The sequence below is a fragment of the Oryctolagus cuniculus genome, chromosome 5 (assembly GCF_051225735.1).
Source record: "Oryctolagus cuniculus isolate XC-2025 breed Fujian yellow rabbit chromosome 5, ASM5122573v1, whole genome shotgun sequence".
Lineage (NCBI taxonomy): Eukaryota > Metazoa > Chordata > Mammalia > Lagomorpha > Leporidae > Oryctolagus > Oryctolagus cuniculus.
In genome coordinates, this window is record NC_142871.1 from 8,946,468 (window position 1) to 8,960,382 (window position 13,915).

At 55.6% G+C, this 13,915-nt stretch overlaps 1 protein-coding gene across 9 annotated transcripts in view; it reads left to right on the forward strand.

Annotated features, from left to right (window-relative positions):
• The first annotated feature begins 8,631 nt into the window (after positions 1-8,631).
• RSPH3 (radial spoke head 3) overlaps positions 8,632-13,915 on the forward strand; it is a 37,382-nt gene continuing 32,098 nt past the window's right edge. For 6 of the 9 annotated variants that reach the window (XR_016233585.1, XR_016233589.1, XR_016233584.1 and 3 more), the window contains exon 1: positions 8,646-10,781. Coding sequence is in view for 2 of the 9 variants with exons in the window: in XM_089332513.1 (XP_089188639.1) it covers positions 10,258-10,781 (524 nt within the window). In the remaining 7 variants the exon portion in view is untranslated. Of the gene's footprint in view, positions 10,782-13,915 lie in introns of all 9 variants that reach the window. The other 3 variants (XR_016233588.1, XR_016233587.1, XM_089332517.1) reach the window with 2 other exon arrangements.

Below are 13,915 nucleotides of genomic sequence, written 5' to 3' on the forward strand. Positions count from 1 at the left end.
CTTGAAGCAGCAGCCATATGGGATGCCAGCACTGCAGGCGGCGGCTTTACCTGCTACGCCATGGCGCCGGCCCCCTGGCATACCTTTATAAATCCCTTCTTCCTAAAAATACAGATGTTAGATATTTTAACATATACTTTAAGTTGCTTTTCTTTTATTTTGGTTAAAATTGGGGTTTCCTTTCAACGTTAGTAATTTAGAATGACTGGTTTCAGCTTCTCATGATGGGCCATGTCATGCGAATGTGCAGGATTGCTGTCAAGTCTGGAGAAATGGCCACCAAGTGCCTTTCACAGAACAGCTGTCGAATCTGGAAGAATGCCATGACCAGCTTCTCGCTGCTATTTTTTTTCAAGCCTTGTTCCTCTTACAACCACATACTGCTAACACTAGGCTCTGTAGGAAGTGCTCTTACCAAAACACACAGTGCAAGCTGGGTTTCTAGGCTCTGCGGTCCACCCGCTCCCCGGGGCAGCTGTTAATAATTTACCTGTTAATAAAGTAACTGCAGACCACATAAGCAAATCCCACCATTTGGGTCTGGATGTTGGTTGCCCCACCCCGCTCCACCCCACCCCACCCCACCCCACCCAGGTAATGGTGTCAGGAGGGGGGCCTGTGGGAGGGCTTTGCAGAGTCCTTGTGGGTGAGGGAGAGGTGCTCCCCACTCCCACCACCACCACGTGAGGACCCAGTGAGAAGCAACCCTCAGCAGACCCCAAATCTGCCAGCCCCTGATCCTTGGGCTCCCAGCCTCCAGATGGAGAGAAACCATGTCTGGTGTTTGCACAGACACCACCAGGTTTTTAATGGCAGCCCAACTGGACTAAGACACTCACCGATTCCTAACTAAATAGTTCCTAAGTCAATGTTCCCTTGACATATCCCCAGATCCCCATGGCCACACTAGGGAAAGCCAGCCTGAGGGGAAGACAGCCAGTTTTGTTTTGTTTTAAAGATTTATTTGAGAAGCAGAGTTACAGAGAGAGAGGGGTCTTCCATCCACCGGTTCACTCTTCACATGACCACAACAGTTGGAGTTGGGCCAATCCAAAGCCAGGAGCTTCTTCTGGGTCTCCCACGTGGGTGCAGGGGCCCAAGCACTTGGGCCATCCTCCACTGCTTTCCCAGGCACATTGGCAGGGAGCTGGATGGGAAGTGGAGCAGCCGGGACTCAAACCAGCACCCCTATGGGATGCCAGCACCGCAGGTGGAAGCTTAAGCTACCACATCACAGCACCGGCCCCGACAGCCAGTTTTAAGAGATGCCATCAACTGAGCACAGGTAAGACATCTTGTGCAAACAGCCCATCCTGACATCTCCCGGGGCCTCAGTCAGGGCCCGTGTGAGGCGAGAGGCTCGGGGTCAGACTGCATCGCGTCCCCGGAGATGCGCGCTCTGGCTCCCTGCTGTGCACGCCCCTGTCTCCCACTACCCTTCAGTGGAGAGCGAGCCCCAGTGCTCACAGGAAAGCCACAGGTGGACGGGGGCACCAGACTCCGGAGTGCGTGGCTGCACGGACACCCACCTCCGTTTGCTCACCTCCTCCTCAGCAACACTGAGGCCTATGCCCCGCGTCACGCACCCCCTGAGAGACTCCAATAGGAGCCACTGCTCAGGCAATCCGCAGTCCAACCTCACCCCAGGTGCAGAACGGAGCGGACCCCATGGAGGCCAACTGTGAAGCCGCCCTTGGGGCAAAGAGAGCAGGGCGGGTGTTACCAGGCCCTGTGGATCCTGAGGTCTCATGGCCAAGTTCTCAAGTGGATTCTTGTCCTGTGCGCCTTTCATCTACCCATACGGGTCTACCCCTTTCACCCTCTCTCCACACTGGGAGAGGGAACACTCTCAGCTGGTTCTTTAAATCCCTGACTGGGCCTGCAACAGCCCTCTCTCCAAGGGGGACTTCATGCCGCTGTCGCCTCTCTAACTTCCTTTTACGCACCCATCCCCCGATACTCCCTGCTGCACACTCTGCTTCCTCTAAATTCGAGGGTCTTTCTCCCATTTAGCACTTCCACCCCATACTCTCTGTCGTCAGGAAGGCCCCTGCCTCCACCTTCGCTTCATCCGGCCAACTCCTGCCCTTCCCACGCTCTGAGCTGCGGCATCTCCCACCGGGAGCTCACCCCAGTGACGCTGGGGCCACGCGAGACTGTGGTGCTTCGTCAGTACATCCTCAGCCCAGCACCACTCCCGGCTCATGGTGAGTGCTCAAAAACTGCACTCCCTCGCAATCACATCTCAGGTCCCTTGCATCTAAAGAATCATCCTCAGGGCCGGCGCCGTGGCTCACTTGGTTAATCCTCCGCCTGCGGCGCCCGCATCCCATATGGGCGCCAGTTCTAGTCCCAGTTGCTCTTCTTCCAGTCCCACTCTCTGCTGTGGCCCGGGAGGGCAGTGGAGGATGGCCCAGGTGCTTGGGCCCTGCACCTGCATGGGAGACCAGGAGGAAGCACCTGGCTCCTGGCTTCGGATCGGTGCAGCACCGGCCGTAGCAGCCATTTGGGGAGTGAACCAATGGAGGGAAGACCTTTCTCTCTGTCTCTCTCTCTCACTGCCTATATCTCTACCTGTCAAAAAAAAAAAAAAAAAGAATCGTTCTCCACCACTTTCTGCTCTCGCTCACAAGGGTGCGAAGCCATGCGCTTCTACTCTTAGAGATCGGTCTTCCTCCCACTGTGCAAATGCATGGTCCCTTTCTCCCAGCCACAGCAGCTGTCATAGGCCTCCTGTTTCCCTCCCTCCCTCTCTCCTTCCTCTTCCTCCAGTGAGGAAAACAAACCCACAAACCCAGACCTGGTGCCTGCCACAGACACACGGCACACCCGTGCTGGGTCTTGAGACCTGGTGCCTGCCACAGACACACGCCACACCCGTGCTGGGTCTCGAGATGTGGTGCCTGCCCACAGACACGCGCCACACCCGTGCTGGGTCTCAAGACGTGGTGCCTGCCACAGACACACGCCACACCCATGCTGGGTCTCGTTCAATCATCTCCCTTTCAGGCTAAGCGCACGGTGGTGCCCAGCTCTGTCCCCGGCTCCTGGCTCCAGCCGCTGTGCTCTCTTGGACAGAAACGGGCCACAGCTCTCCCTGCCAGGAGCTCCCACCCCTGTATTTTTAAACAAACCCCAGGGATGAGGGTGTATGAGCTCATTTCAGCAACAGTCCTGGAACACACACTGAAGCCCTAACTCTGTCCTATATGTCAGAGTTTCTTACTGAAGACATTGAAACACTTAAGAATAGGCACTTGGGACCAGCGCTGTAGTGTAAAGCCGAAGCCTGCAACACCGGCATCCCACGTGGGCATCAGTTCGAGTCCCGGCTGCTCCACTTCTAATCCAGCTGCCTGCTAATACTCTTGGGAAAGCAGTGGAGGATGGCCCAAGTGCTTGGACCCCTGCACTCACATGGGAGGCCAGGAAGAAGGTCCTGGCTCCTGCCTTTGGATCTTCTCAGCTCTGGCTGTTGCAGGTACCTGGGGAGTGAACCAGTAAATGGAGATTGACTTTCTCTCTCTCTCTCTCTCATACTCTCTCACTCTCTTACTCTGCCTTTCAAATAAATAAATCTTTAAAAAATAAAAACCAAAAAAATAAAAAACCTAATCACTAACAGTCGCAGATACAATAAGGCACAATTCTGCCAACTTTACCACTGTTTGCAGACACCAGGAAGGCTGTGTGAACACTGAGTGAAATGAATAGAGAAGCATCAACTATCTCTGGTTTACTAATAACAAAGTAAGACAAACAGTAACTGAAATTTTGCCTAGGGTCACATGGCTAGGAAGTGCACCAGTCTGAATTCAGATCCCAGGTCTTCCAAGCTCCAGCCCAGGGCTCAGTGCACCTGCACACATTTGTCAAGTATACTAGAGACTGACCCTTGAAGGACCCCTTTCCACGGGTAAGTAACTACCTTCTAATAGGACTACTTGGTAATTGTGGTTTCTTAAAAAAAAAAAAAAAAAAAAATCCTGTTTCCTTAACACAAATACTCACTAAGCACTAACAAAGAATCAGTGACACCTTGTGGCCAACTCTTGTTAGTTCATGTAATACTGCTACCCATTTTCACCAGAGAAACTGGTTCAAAGACCTTACGTGCTTCCCTAAGAAGCCAAGAGTGACAAAAACAAGTGAAGAACGATCTGTGGTTGCACTCTTACTTCTGTACTCGATTTCTCTCAAGGACTCTCTTCACAGAGAGTCAAGTTCACAGATGACTGTCACGTTCCCAAACCTCTCAGTGCATCTCACAGGTTGACGGCTCTGTTCCCAAATCCCTTGGTTTCAACAAGACCCATTCCGTTTGCCTCCTCAACGCTCGTGAGTTCCAGATCTGTATCTCCAGCCCGGCTTTTCCACTGACCCCGACTCACCTTCAAGCCTGCAGACACGCGGACGTGCGAGAGCGTCTCAAGGTTAACCAGTCTGACACGCAACTCTAGAGCCTCTGCTCCTCGCAGTGTCGTCGTTATTGTCATTTCCCTCAATCTAAAAACGCAGCAGTCATCCTGTTTTTTCTATTCCTCACCCTCACATCTAATCCGTTAGTGAGTTATTTGAATTCATTCCCCAAGATATCCCAAGCACAGCTATTCTGTTTTCCCTTCTGTCACCCTAATGCAAGCCACATCCCCTCTCTAAGTGACAGCAACACCTCCCTAACCAGTATCTTAATCTCCACCCACAAGAGCCCATTCGCCACAGGGCAATCTCTGTGCAGCCTAACTCAGATCATCATCCTTCATGACCATCACCCTTCATGACCCCATGATCCCACCCCCACCCCCACCCCCAGCAGCCCTCCTGACAGTGTCTCCAAGCACTACTGAACCTCGCTTCCGACTCCTCCCCTGCAGCACACGGCCCGGCCCCCGGCCTGCCTGCTGCTCCTGCTGCCGAGCCGTGCCCCAGCTGCCACCCTCCGCCTGCACTGCTCACGCCCAGAACTTCCTGTGGTTGGTTCCCCGTGGGTCACACAGGCCTCCCGTTAAACATGGCTTCTCAGACCTTTCTCGCCGTTCACTCTAACGCGCCCCTGGGGGACTCCCTGCCATTGCATTTGCTCTCATCATAACTGTCATCACTCCGGGGTTTTTCTGTTTTCCCTTCTGGGTTTATCTGCTTACTCTCTGCTTCTCTACACTAAGGTGAGCGCTGTCTCTCCCGAGCTCTCACAGCAGTGCCTGCATGAGTTCCCTCCAGCATCCTCCTACCTGTACCTGAAAAGATTTCTGAAGCCTAACTATCCCCCGACCATTTCACACTTATGAGGGAAAGATGCTCTCTTGGATCAACTGTACCAACCTCTGCCATTCATTCATCCAACAAACATTTACAGCCAAACTGTGGGCTGTACTACAGGGCTACAAATGCCAACAGGACACGACCCTTACCCCAGGAGTCCGTGGCCTGGTTAGGAAAATACGTTTACAAATTGTCATAAATACCACGAGGTAAGTAACGGGGAGCACGGCTGAGGACTCCCGGCCCCAACTCAGAGTCATCAGAAACCTCTTCCGGGATCAAATGAGGAGCTGAGGTTGAAAAGGACAGAAAATGGGGCAGGAGAAGCAAAGCGCACAGACTCAGAGGCAGACACAGGCGGTCTGGGCAGTAGGAAAAAGTCCAGGGCACAAGCTGGTGAGACGCGATTGACAATCAGGCAGTAACTGGACAGTGACGGAAGCCTGTGGCTGTGGCTCAGGGCAGCGAGTCAGCAGGGTCAGAGCGGCGTTTCAGTGAGGTCAACCGTGGCTCTGCAAGAGACTCAACTGAGGTCGCGGGGCCGGCGCTGTGGCACGGCAGGTTTAAAGCCCTGGCCTGCAGCATCAGCATCCTATAAGGACACTGGTTTGAGTCCCAGCTGCTCCATTTCCCATCCAGCTCTCTGCTATGGCCTGGGAAAACAGCAGAGGATGGCCCAAATCCTGTCCCTGCACCCACTTGGGAAACCCAGAGGTGGCTCAGCTCCGGCCACTGCAGCCATTTGGGGAGTGAACCAGCGGATGGAAGACCTCTCCCTCTCTCTCCCTCCCTCCCTCTCCCTCCCTCCCTCTCCTTCTCCCTCCCCCCACCCCCGCCTCTACCTCTCTCTGTAATTCTTTCAAATAAATAAAATAAAAATCTTCAAAAAAAAACTCTGAAGCCACACTGAAGCCACAGGGGTCAGGACGCTCAGGTCAAAAGCTGGTAGGAGCAGTAAGTGGGCTAAAAGTGGACCCAGAGCCAGGAAAGATCTAGGTAAAATGTGCAGGACTTGGCAGCAGGACACAGATGTGGAGAAGGGAGAGGAAAGGAAAGGGAGAAGAAAGAGGAGTTGGGAGTAGTGAGGTCAGGGGCACCGGAGGCTGCTCCACCACGCACACGGCCCAGGCTTGGGCACACGAGGACTTCTGTCCAGGCTCCGTCACCCACTTACAGAGTGACTGCGGGAGTTCCTGGGACCTCTCCAAGTTTCAGCTCCTGTGTAAGCTAAACGGGGACAGGCACAGAACTGACTCCACGGGGTCACTAGAATAACTAACTCACATCCTATAAAGCACTTAGCATAGTGACTGCTATACAGAAACGCCTTTATAACGTTTATCACTGACTGATGATGGATGAACTGTCCCTGTTCCTGGACAAGGCCAACCCCTCTACTTATGCACAAGAGCCCACCCCTTCCCGCCTCCATGGCTCCACCAACTCCGCTGTCCCCACTGAGCTATTCCTATCCACAGTCAACTCTGTGACAATCCTCAGAGCTTCCCCGGGTCCAATCTCCCTCTACCAGCCCTCTTCTTCCCTTGGCAGAAAACCTGCCCGAGTCACAGATCCCTCTCCTCCCACTGCAGCCGAATGTTCCCCTGCACAGCTCCGCAGAAGGTGCCCTTGTCCAGATCCTGTGTTCGGTCTGGCTTGGCCTATGTAGTACCGGACATGGACGACCACTCCCTTCTCCCATGCACACTTCATCGCATGACCGCCAAGGGGCCAGCCCTACGTTTTCTTCCATCTCTCTGGCTCCTCTTCTTCAATCTCCTTTGCCAGGTATCCCTCATCTTTCCAACCAGTAAATGCTGAAACACTCAAGGTCCAACACGCCCCTCTACACTCCCTTAATAACCTCACCAAGCTAGCCGGCGCCGTGGCTCAATAGGCTAATCCTCCACCTTGCGGCGCCGGCACACCGGGTTCTAGTCCCGGTCGGGGCGCCGGATTCTGTCCCGGTTGCCCCTCTTCCAGGCCAGCTCTCTGCTATGGCCAGGGAGTGCAGTGGAGGATGGCCCAGGTGCTTGGGCCCTGCACCCCATGGGAGACCAGGAAAAGCACCTGGATCCTGGCTCCTGCCATCGGATCAGCGCGGTGCGCCGGCTGCAGCGGCGGCCATTGGAGGGTGAACCAACGGCAAAGGAAGACCTTTCTCTCTCTGTCTCTCTCTCTCACTGTCCACTCTGCCTGTCAAAAATAAAAAAAAAAAAAAAAAATAACCTCACCAAGCTGCATTGCTTTAAATCCCATCTGTACACCATTAGCTCAGAAATGCCTACCTGTGGGGCTGGCGCTGTGGTATATCGAGTAAAGCTGCCATCTGCAGGGCCGGCACCCCATATGGGAGCCAGTTCCAGTCCGGGCTGCTCCACTTCCGATCCAGCCCTCTGCTATGGCCTGGGAAAGCAGTGGAAGATGGTCCAAGTGCTTGGGCCCCTGCACCTGCATGGGAGACCTGGAAGAAGCTCTTGGAGGCCACTTGGAGAGTGAACCAGTGGATGGAAGACCTCTCACTCTCTCTCTCTCTCTCTCTCTCTGCAACTCTGCCTTTCAAATAAACATCTTTTTTAAAAAAATGCCTAATTTAGACTTTCAGGAGCAATCAATCCCTTGGAACTCTTGACTCCCATAATCAAGTGTCTGCTCCACTTCGCCACCTCAACAGTCAGTGTATCTCAAGGTTCATGTGTCCCAAAACGAGCTTGTAATGCTCGCCTCAGAACCCTCCCACAGGATGAGCACTTGGTGCAGAGGCTGACAGGCGTGGGGCACCTGCATCCCTATCGGCACGTTCTGCCGGGTCCCAGCCCCCTGCCTCTCATCTCTCCCTGCTCCTGATGTGCGCCGTGGGAGGCAGCAGATCAGGGCTCAAGTACTTGGGCTCCGCCGCCCGCACGGGGAGCCACACTGAGTTCCTGGCTCTCGGCATCAGCCTAGCCCAACTCTAGCTGGTGCAGGCATTTGGGGAGTGAATCTGAGGATGGAAGATCTCTTGGTCTCAATCTTTCAAATAAAATGAAAAGTAAATACATATTTTAAAAAATGTATTAACACTCTCTAGGAGCCCCCGTATCAGTGAGCAGCAACCCCACTCTGCCAGTCAACTACCCTGGAATGGCTTCTAACCATCACTGCGCACCTTGAATCAGCACAAGCCTCCCAGAGAAATGACTGCTAACGCAGAAAACAGATTAAAAACAAAACCACCACACAGCACACGGGCGTCTGAAGGTACCGCAGAGCCAGCGAGATGGTCTAGGACCCGAGGGTCCGGGGTCCCAGGAGAAGCGCAAAGTCCAGCGAGGTGAACTCCACTGCTCCTTCTCTGTGGGGCAGCTGCCTCTTCTGGGCAGGTTGAGAGCAAGCAGAGGGCCCGGCGCCGTGGCTCACTGGGTTAATCCTCCGCCTGTGGTGCCGGCATCCCATATGGGCACTGGGTTCTAGTCCCGGTTGCTCCTCTTCCAGTCCAGCTCTCTGCTGTGGCCCGGGAAGGCAGTGGAGGATGGCCCAAGTGCTTGGGCCCTGCACCCCATGGGAGACCAGGAGAAGCACCTGGCTCCTGCCATCGGATTGGCGCAGCGCCAGCCATAGTGGCCATTTGGGGAGTGAACCAGTGGAAGGAAGACCTTTCTCTGTCTCTCTCTCATTGTCTGTAACTCTACCTGTCAAATAAATAAATAAATCTTAAAAAGAGAGAGAGAGAGAGAAAAGCAGAAAGCACTGGCTCCAAGGTGTCAGAAGCCTTTCAGATCTGGGGGGACTAAAACCCGAGTTGAGGGGCAGGCATTGTGGCGCAGCAGTTACAAGGCTGCTCGGAAGCCCACCATCCCAAATCGGAGAGTGCCTGGTTCAAGTCCCAGCAGCTCTGCCTGGATCCAGCCTCCTGCCAAGGCACACCCGGCGAGGGAGGCAGCAGGTGGCGGCTCAAGCTCTCCCGGGTCTCTGCCACCCTCACCCACACGGGAGCCCCCAGAGAGTGCCAGGCTCCTGGCTTCAGTCTGACCCAACCCAGAGAGGCACTGGGGAGTGAAACAGTGGACGGAAGACCCCCGTGTCCGTTTCTCTGCCTCTTAAATGAGTGAAAACACATTTTAAAGGAAAACTGGAGTTGAGGACTACACGGGACTAGAAGGGACACTACCCAGAGAAATGACGCTCATGGAGAATCAGCCCGGTATCTGTTCGGCTTTAAGATTTATTTGTTTATTCCAGAGGTAGAGTTACAGAGAGCGGGAGACAGAGAAAGGTTTTCCACCCACTGGTTCACTCCCCAAATGGCTGCAAAGGCAGGAGCTGGGCCGATCTGGTCCCCGGGTCCCTGCACCCACGTGGGAGACCAGGAAGAAACCAGCGGATGGCATTTCCCGCTTTAAAAACAAAAACAAACACACACACACACACACACACACTGAGCTGCCTGAGGTCCCAGGGCCAGCACACGGCAGAACCAGGCTTAAATTCGAGGGAGCACTTGGCTGACCCGTCGAGATGCGACCGCAAACGCAAACCCGGGTCACGAGGGACGAAACCCTCCCACACCGCACTGGACACTGCAAGGCACGACCACTCCGCGGGGCCGCGGGGGCTGCACTGACCACAGCCCAGGGCCTGCGGGACCCCGCAGACTACAACCGCCCGCGCCTCTCCCCACGTCCCGTCTGCGGGGCGGCCCTCGGGGCCCTGACGCGCCGCGCAGACACGGAGGGCGGAGAGACGGCGCGGCCGGCGGCGGTGGCCCGCCCCGGGGCGGGGGACGCGCGAGGAAGCCCGGCCCCGGCCACGTAACAGAGCGCGGAGCCCGGCTGCCGGGGGCGTGTGGTCGGAGGGGCTCCCCGTGAGTGCGGCGGCAGGACATCAGCCCAGGACGCCCCGCGAACGAAGGGCACGTGGGCCCGCGAAGATGCAGCCGACACCAGCCCTGCCCAGCCACGCGCGGACGCAGCGCCCGAAACCGCCACCATCGCGTCGCAGGCCTCCAACACCGCCATGGCCGCCTCCTTAGCGAGACGGCGTCCAGCGCGCAGGCGCAGCCGCGGAGCGCCCGCCCGGGGGCGGGGCCAGGGGCCGGAAGTGCCCGGCGCCGCGGGCCTTCCCGGGAAACCCGCCGGCCGGAACAACCCGGATGTCCCGCCCCCAAGCGGAACCCCAGGTTGCTGGGCAACCGGCGCGGGCGCCGCGGGCTGGTCCTGCGGAGCCTGGGGGCGGCCGAGCGTCGCTCTCGCCGCGCGTCCGGGCAGCCTCCCGCCCAGCCCGCTTCCCTGGTCGCTGCCCTTCGTCGCGTCGCCCAGCCCCTGCCCTTGGCACTACTTACACGTCTCCAGCTCCCACGACGCCTTAGCGCCCACCTGCTTCAAAGCCAAGCTCCACCGAAGGCGGGGCAGCCCCACGCCGGACATGGCCTCCACGGTGACTGACCGGGGCTCTCGGGCCATGGGCACCTACACCTACACCAGCCGGCCCCGGGCCCTGCCGTGCCAGCGCCGCCGCTACCGGGACAGACTCCTGCAGCCGTGAGTGACCGTGGTCCGCGCGTGCGCCCGCCCCGGGGACGGGGTCCTGCCCACCCCGGGGGTCCCTCCATCCTCCGGGCCCCCGACCCTGGTACCCAGTGGGAACCGCGGGGAGCCGGGAGTGAGCCTGCCCTCCCGTGCAGAACCCCGGGTGGTGTCTCCGTTGGCCGCGCCTGTTTGCAGGCGCAGAGACGTGCGTGTTTGGAAAAGACCGAGAGCGTGGCGGGGCCGTGGAATTCCTCTCCTGAGCCCCGAGTTTCGCGAGTGGGGGGCAGATCTGGCAGGAGGGCGCGCCCTGTGTCCCGGCCAGTGTGGGCGCGCGTGGCGACCCGAGTCTGCATTGGATCGCGCAGACACTGTAGCGAGATGCCCATCGCTCTGCGGAAACCAAGGCGGAGCACTGGCGCTTGCGGAGGGAGTGGCTTAGGTTGCCAGAGGATGCGGGGAGCAAGGAGGGCTTCCTGAAGCCCCGCACTGCCGTGCAGGCCGGCCCGCAATTAGCAATGAGGAGGAGCCTGGCAGTGGCTCCCTGGCGGGTTTGGGAGTGGACTGGGGTGGACTGAGGAGGGTGTGGAAGCAATGCAGGAGCGCTGGCTCCTAGTCCTCGCCGTCCTGGGCGTCTGTGGCTCAGGTGTTGGAAGAGTCCGGGGAAGGCTCTGGGTAAACCTGCCGGAGGAGACTAGGTGCCTGGCGGGGTGGCCCGAGCCTGCGCCTGCAGCAGCTCGGAGACCAGAAGGCTGGTAGAGCCGGTTGCGTTGAAGTAGGTTCTCAGGCAGGAACGGGCCGGTGAGGGGAGACAGGGCAGCCCTCCTTCCCGAGAGAGAGAGGTCCTCCCTCCGCTGATTTACCCCTGATTCGGCCACAGGCCTTGGGGCTGGACTGGACCAGACAAGCCAGGAGGCAGGCGCTCCATCCAGGTCACTCGTGGGCCTGGCAGGGGCCCAGAGACTTGGGCCGTCTGCTGCTGCCTTCCCAGAGAACTGGATCAGAAGTGGAGCAGCCGGGACTCGAACCCCTGCTCGTACAGGATATCAGCTTTGCGTGCAGCAGCTTAATCCAGTCTCCACACTATCCACCCCTGGTTTGGGGCCTTTATCTCTAAAGTATGAGGGGTGATTGATGACTGTGACACTCACCATTGGCATTTGTGATTGACATCTGGGAGTTGTATAACTTCAGGCTGTCTGCACAAACGAGACTTTTCTAGTTAGACCCGGAGGCTGAACGGCCGCAGAGACGGACAGGCACCCCGAGAGTCCGCCCAGCATGGCAGCCCGGGCAGCCTTCCGGGACCTGTGGGAAGACCGGCAGGGGTTGGGCCTGGGGCTGGCGGCCCAGGCACCCTGGAGGCCCCAGGTCTGAGGTCCCAGGTGGTGCTGCAGCAGCCGCGGGCTCAGCTCACAGACTTTAACAAGCGGAAGCGCAAAGTGGACAGTCCAAGGTGGGCTCCCAGAGAGCAGGGTCCTTGCCTTCACCCAGAGCAGGGTCCTGTGACCCCTCTCCTGTTGCTCATGGCTAATTATCTACTTGACATGACCATGTCCACAGAGTATGCTTTTATTTAAATCTGTCTATAAGGCTTATCATGTTCCAGATTTTATATTAAACTGGGTAAATCAGTTTTTTGGATGACACATGGCTGAAATGGATAATTTAATCTGACAGCTGGGACTGAAGTTTCCAAATTATCTTTCATTGGAGATATGTGTGTGTATATATATACATATATAATATATATATATATATATATATATATAAAATTGGGCTAAAACCAAAATTTAGGATCCCTTTAAAGTTCTATAATTAGATATGAAAGTCAATTAGACAAGTACAGAAATGGGAATATTTGATTTTTCATTCAGAAGCACCTGGAAATTTAAGTGTAACCTAAGTATTGGGTAAGACAAGGACTTCCACCTTTCCTTGACCCATGAATTGTAAAGCTTAAAAAAAATGAATACTTGTCATTTACAAATAAGGTGCTATCACACATCTTATACGTACTTGTTGGCAGTTAGGTAACCTTGAACCCTGCCAGGTTCACCTGTAGTCATGCCTAAAGAAAACCATGATAATGCCAGTCTTATTTTACCAATCTTTGGGGTAGGATACATATTCCTTCTAATAAAATAATTTTAATGCAAAGAAATGAAAAAAAAAAACTTATCTTGGAATTGACTTTGACTGGCTGGCACCGCAGCTCACTAGGCTAATCCTCCACCTGCAGCACCAGCACACCGGGTTCTAGTCCCGGTCGGGGCGCCGGATTCTGTCCCGGTTGCCCCTCTTCCAGGCCAGCTCTCTGCTGTGGCCAGGGAGTGCAGTGAAGGATGGCCCAAGTGCTTGGGCCCTGCACCCCATGGGAGACCAGGAGAAGCACCTGGCTCCTGGCTTTGGATCAGCGTGATGCGCCGGCCATAGCAGGCATTTTGGGGGTGAACCAATGGAAGGAAGACCTTTCTCTCTGTCTCTCTCTCTCACTGTCTAACTCTGCCTATCAAAAAAAAAAAAAAAAAAAAGAATTGACTTTGACCAAAGTTTAAAATCATCATGATGAGAATAATGGTTCCATAAAGATGGCCTTGCCCTGATCCCCAGAACTTGGGAACACTTCATTTTATGTGATAGAAAGGACTTTGAGGTGAGACTGAGTTAAGGGTGTGGAATGGGAGATTATCCTGGACTATTCAGGAAGTCCCCTGTAATCCCAGTAGAAGAGGAAGACAGGCAGGTCTGGTGATAGAAGAAGATGTGCCATAGAAGTAGGGGTCCAGGGCCCAGCGCTGTGGTGTAGTGGGTTCAGCTGCTGCTTCCATCCCAAATGGGTGCCGGTTCGAGTCCCGGCTGCTCCACTTCTGATCAGCTCCCTGCTCATGTGCCTGGGAAAGCAGCAGAGGATGGCCCAAGTGCTTGGGCCCCTGCACCTGTGTGGGAGACTCAGAAGAAGCTCCTGGCTTTGTCCTGGCCCAGCCCTGATGTTGTTGCAGCCATTATTTGGGGAGTGAACCAGTGGATAGAAGATCAATCTCTCTGTCGGTCTCTCCCTCCCTCTCTGTAACTGTGCCTTTCAGATAAATCAATAAATAAACATTTTTAAAAATTTGAAAAATAAGTTAAAAAGTAGGGGAAAAGAC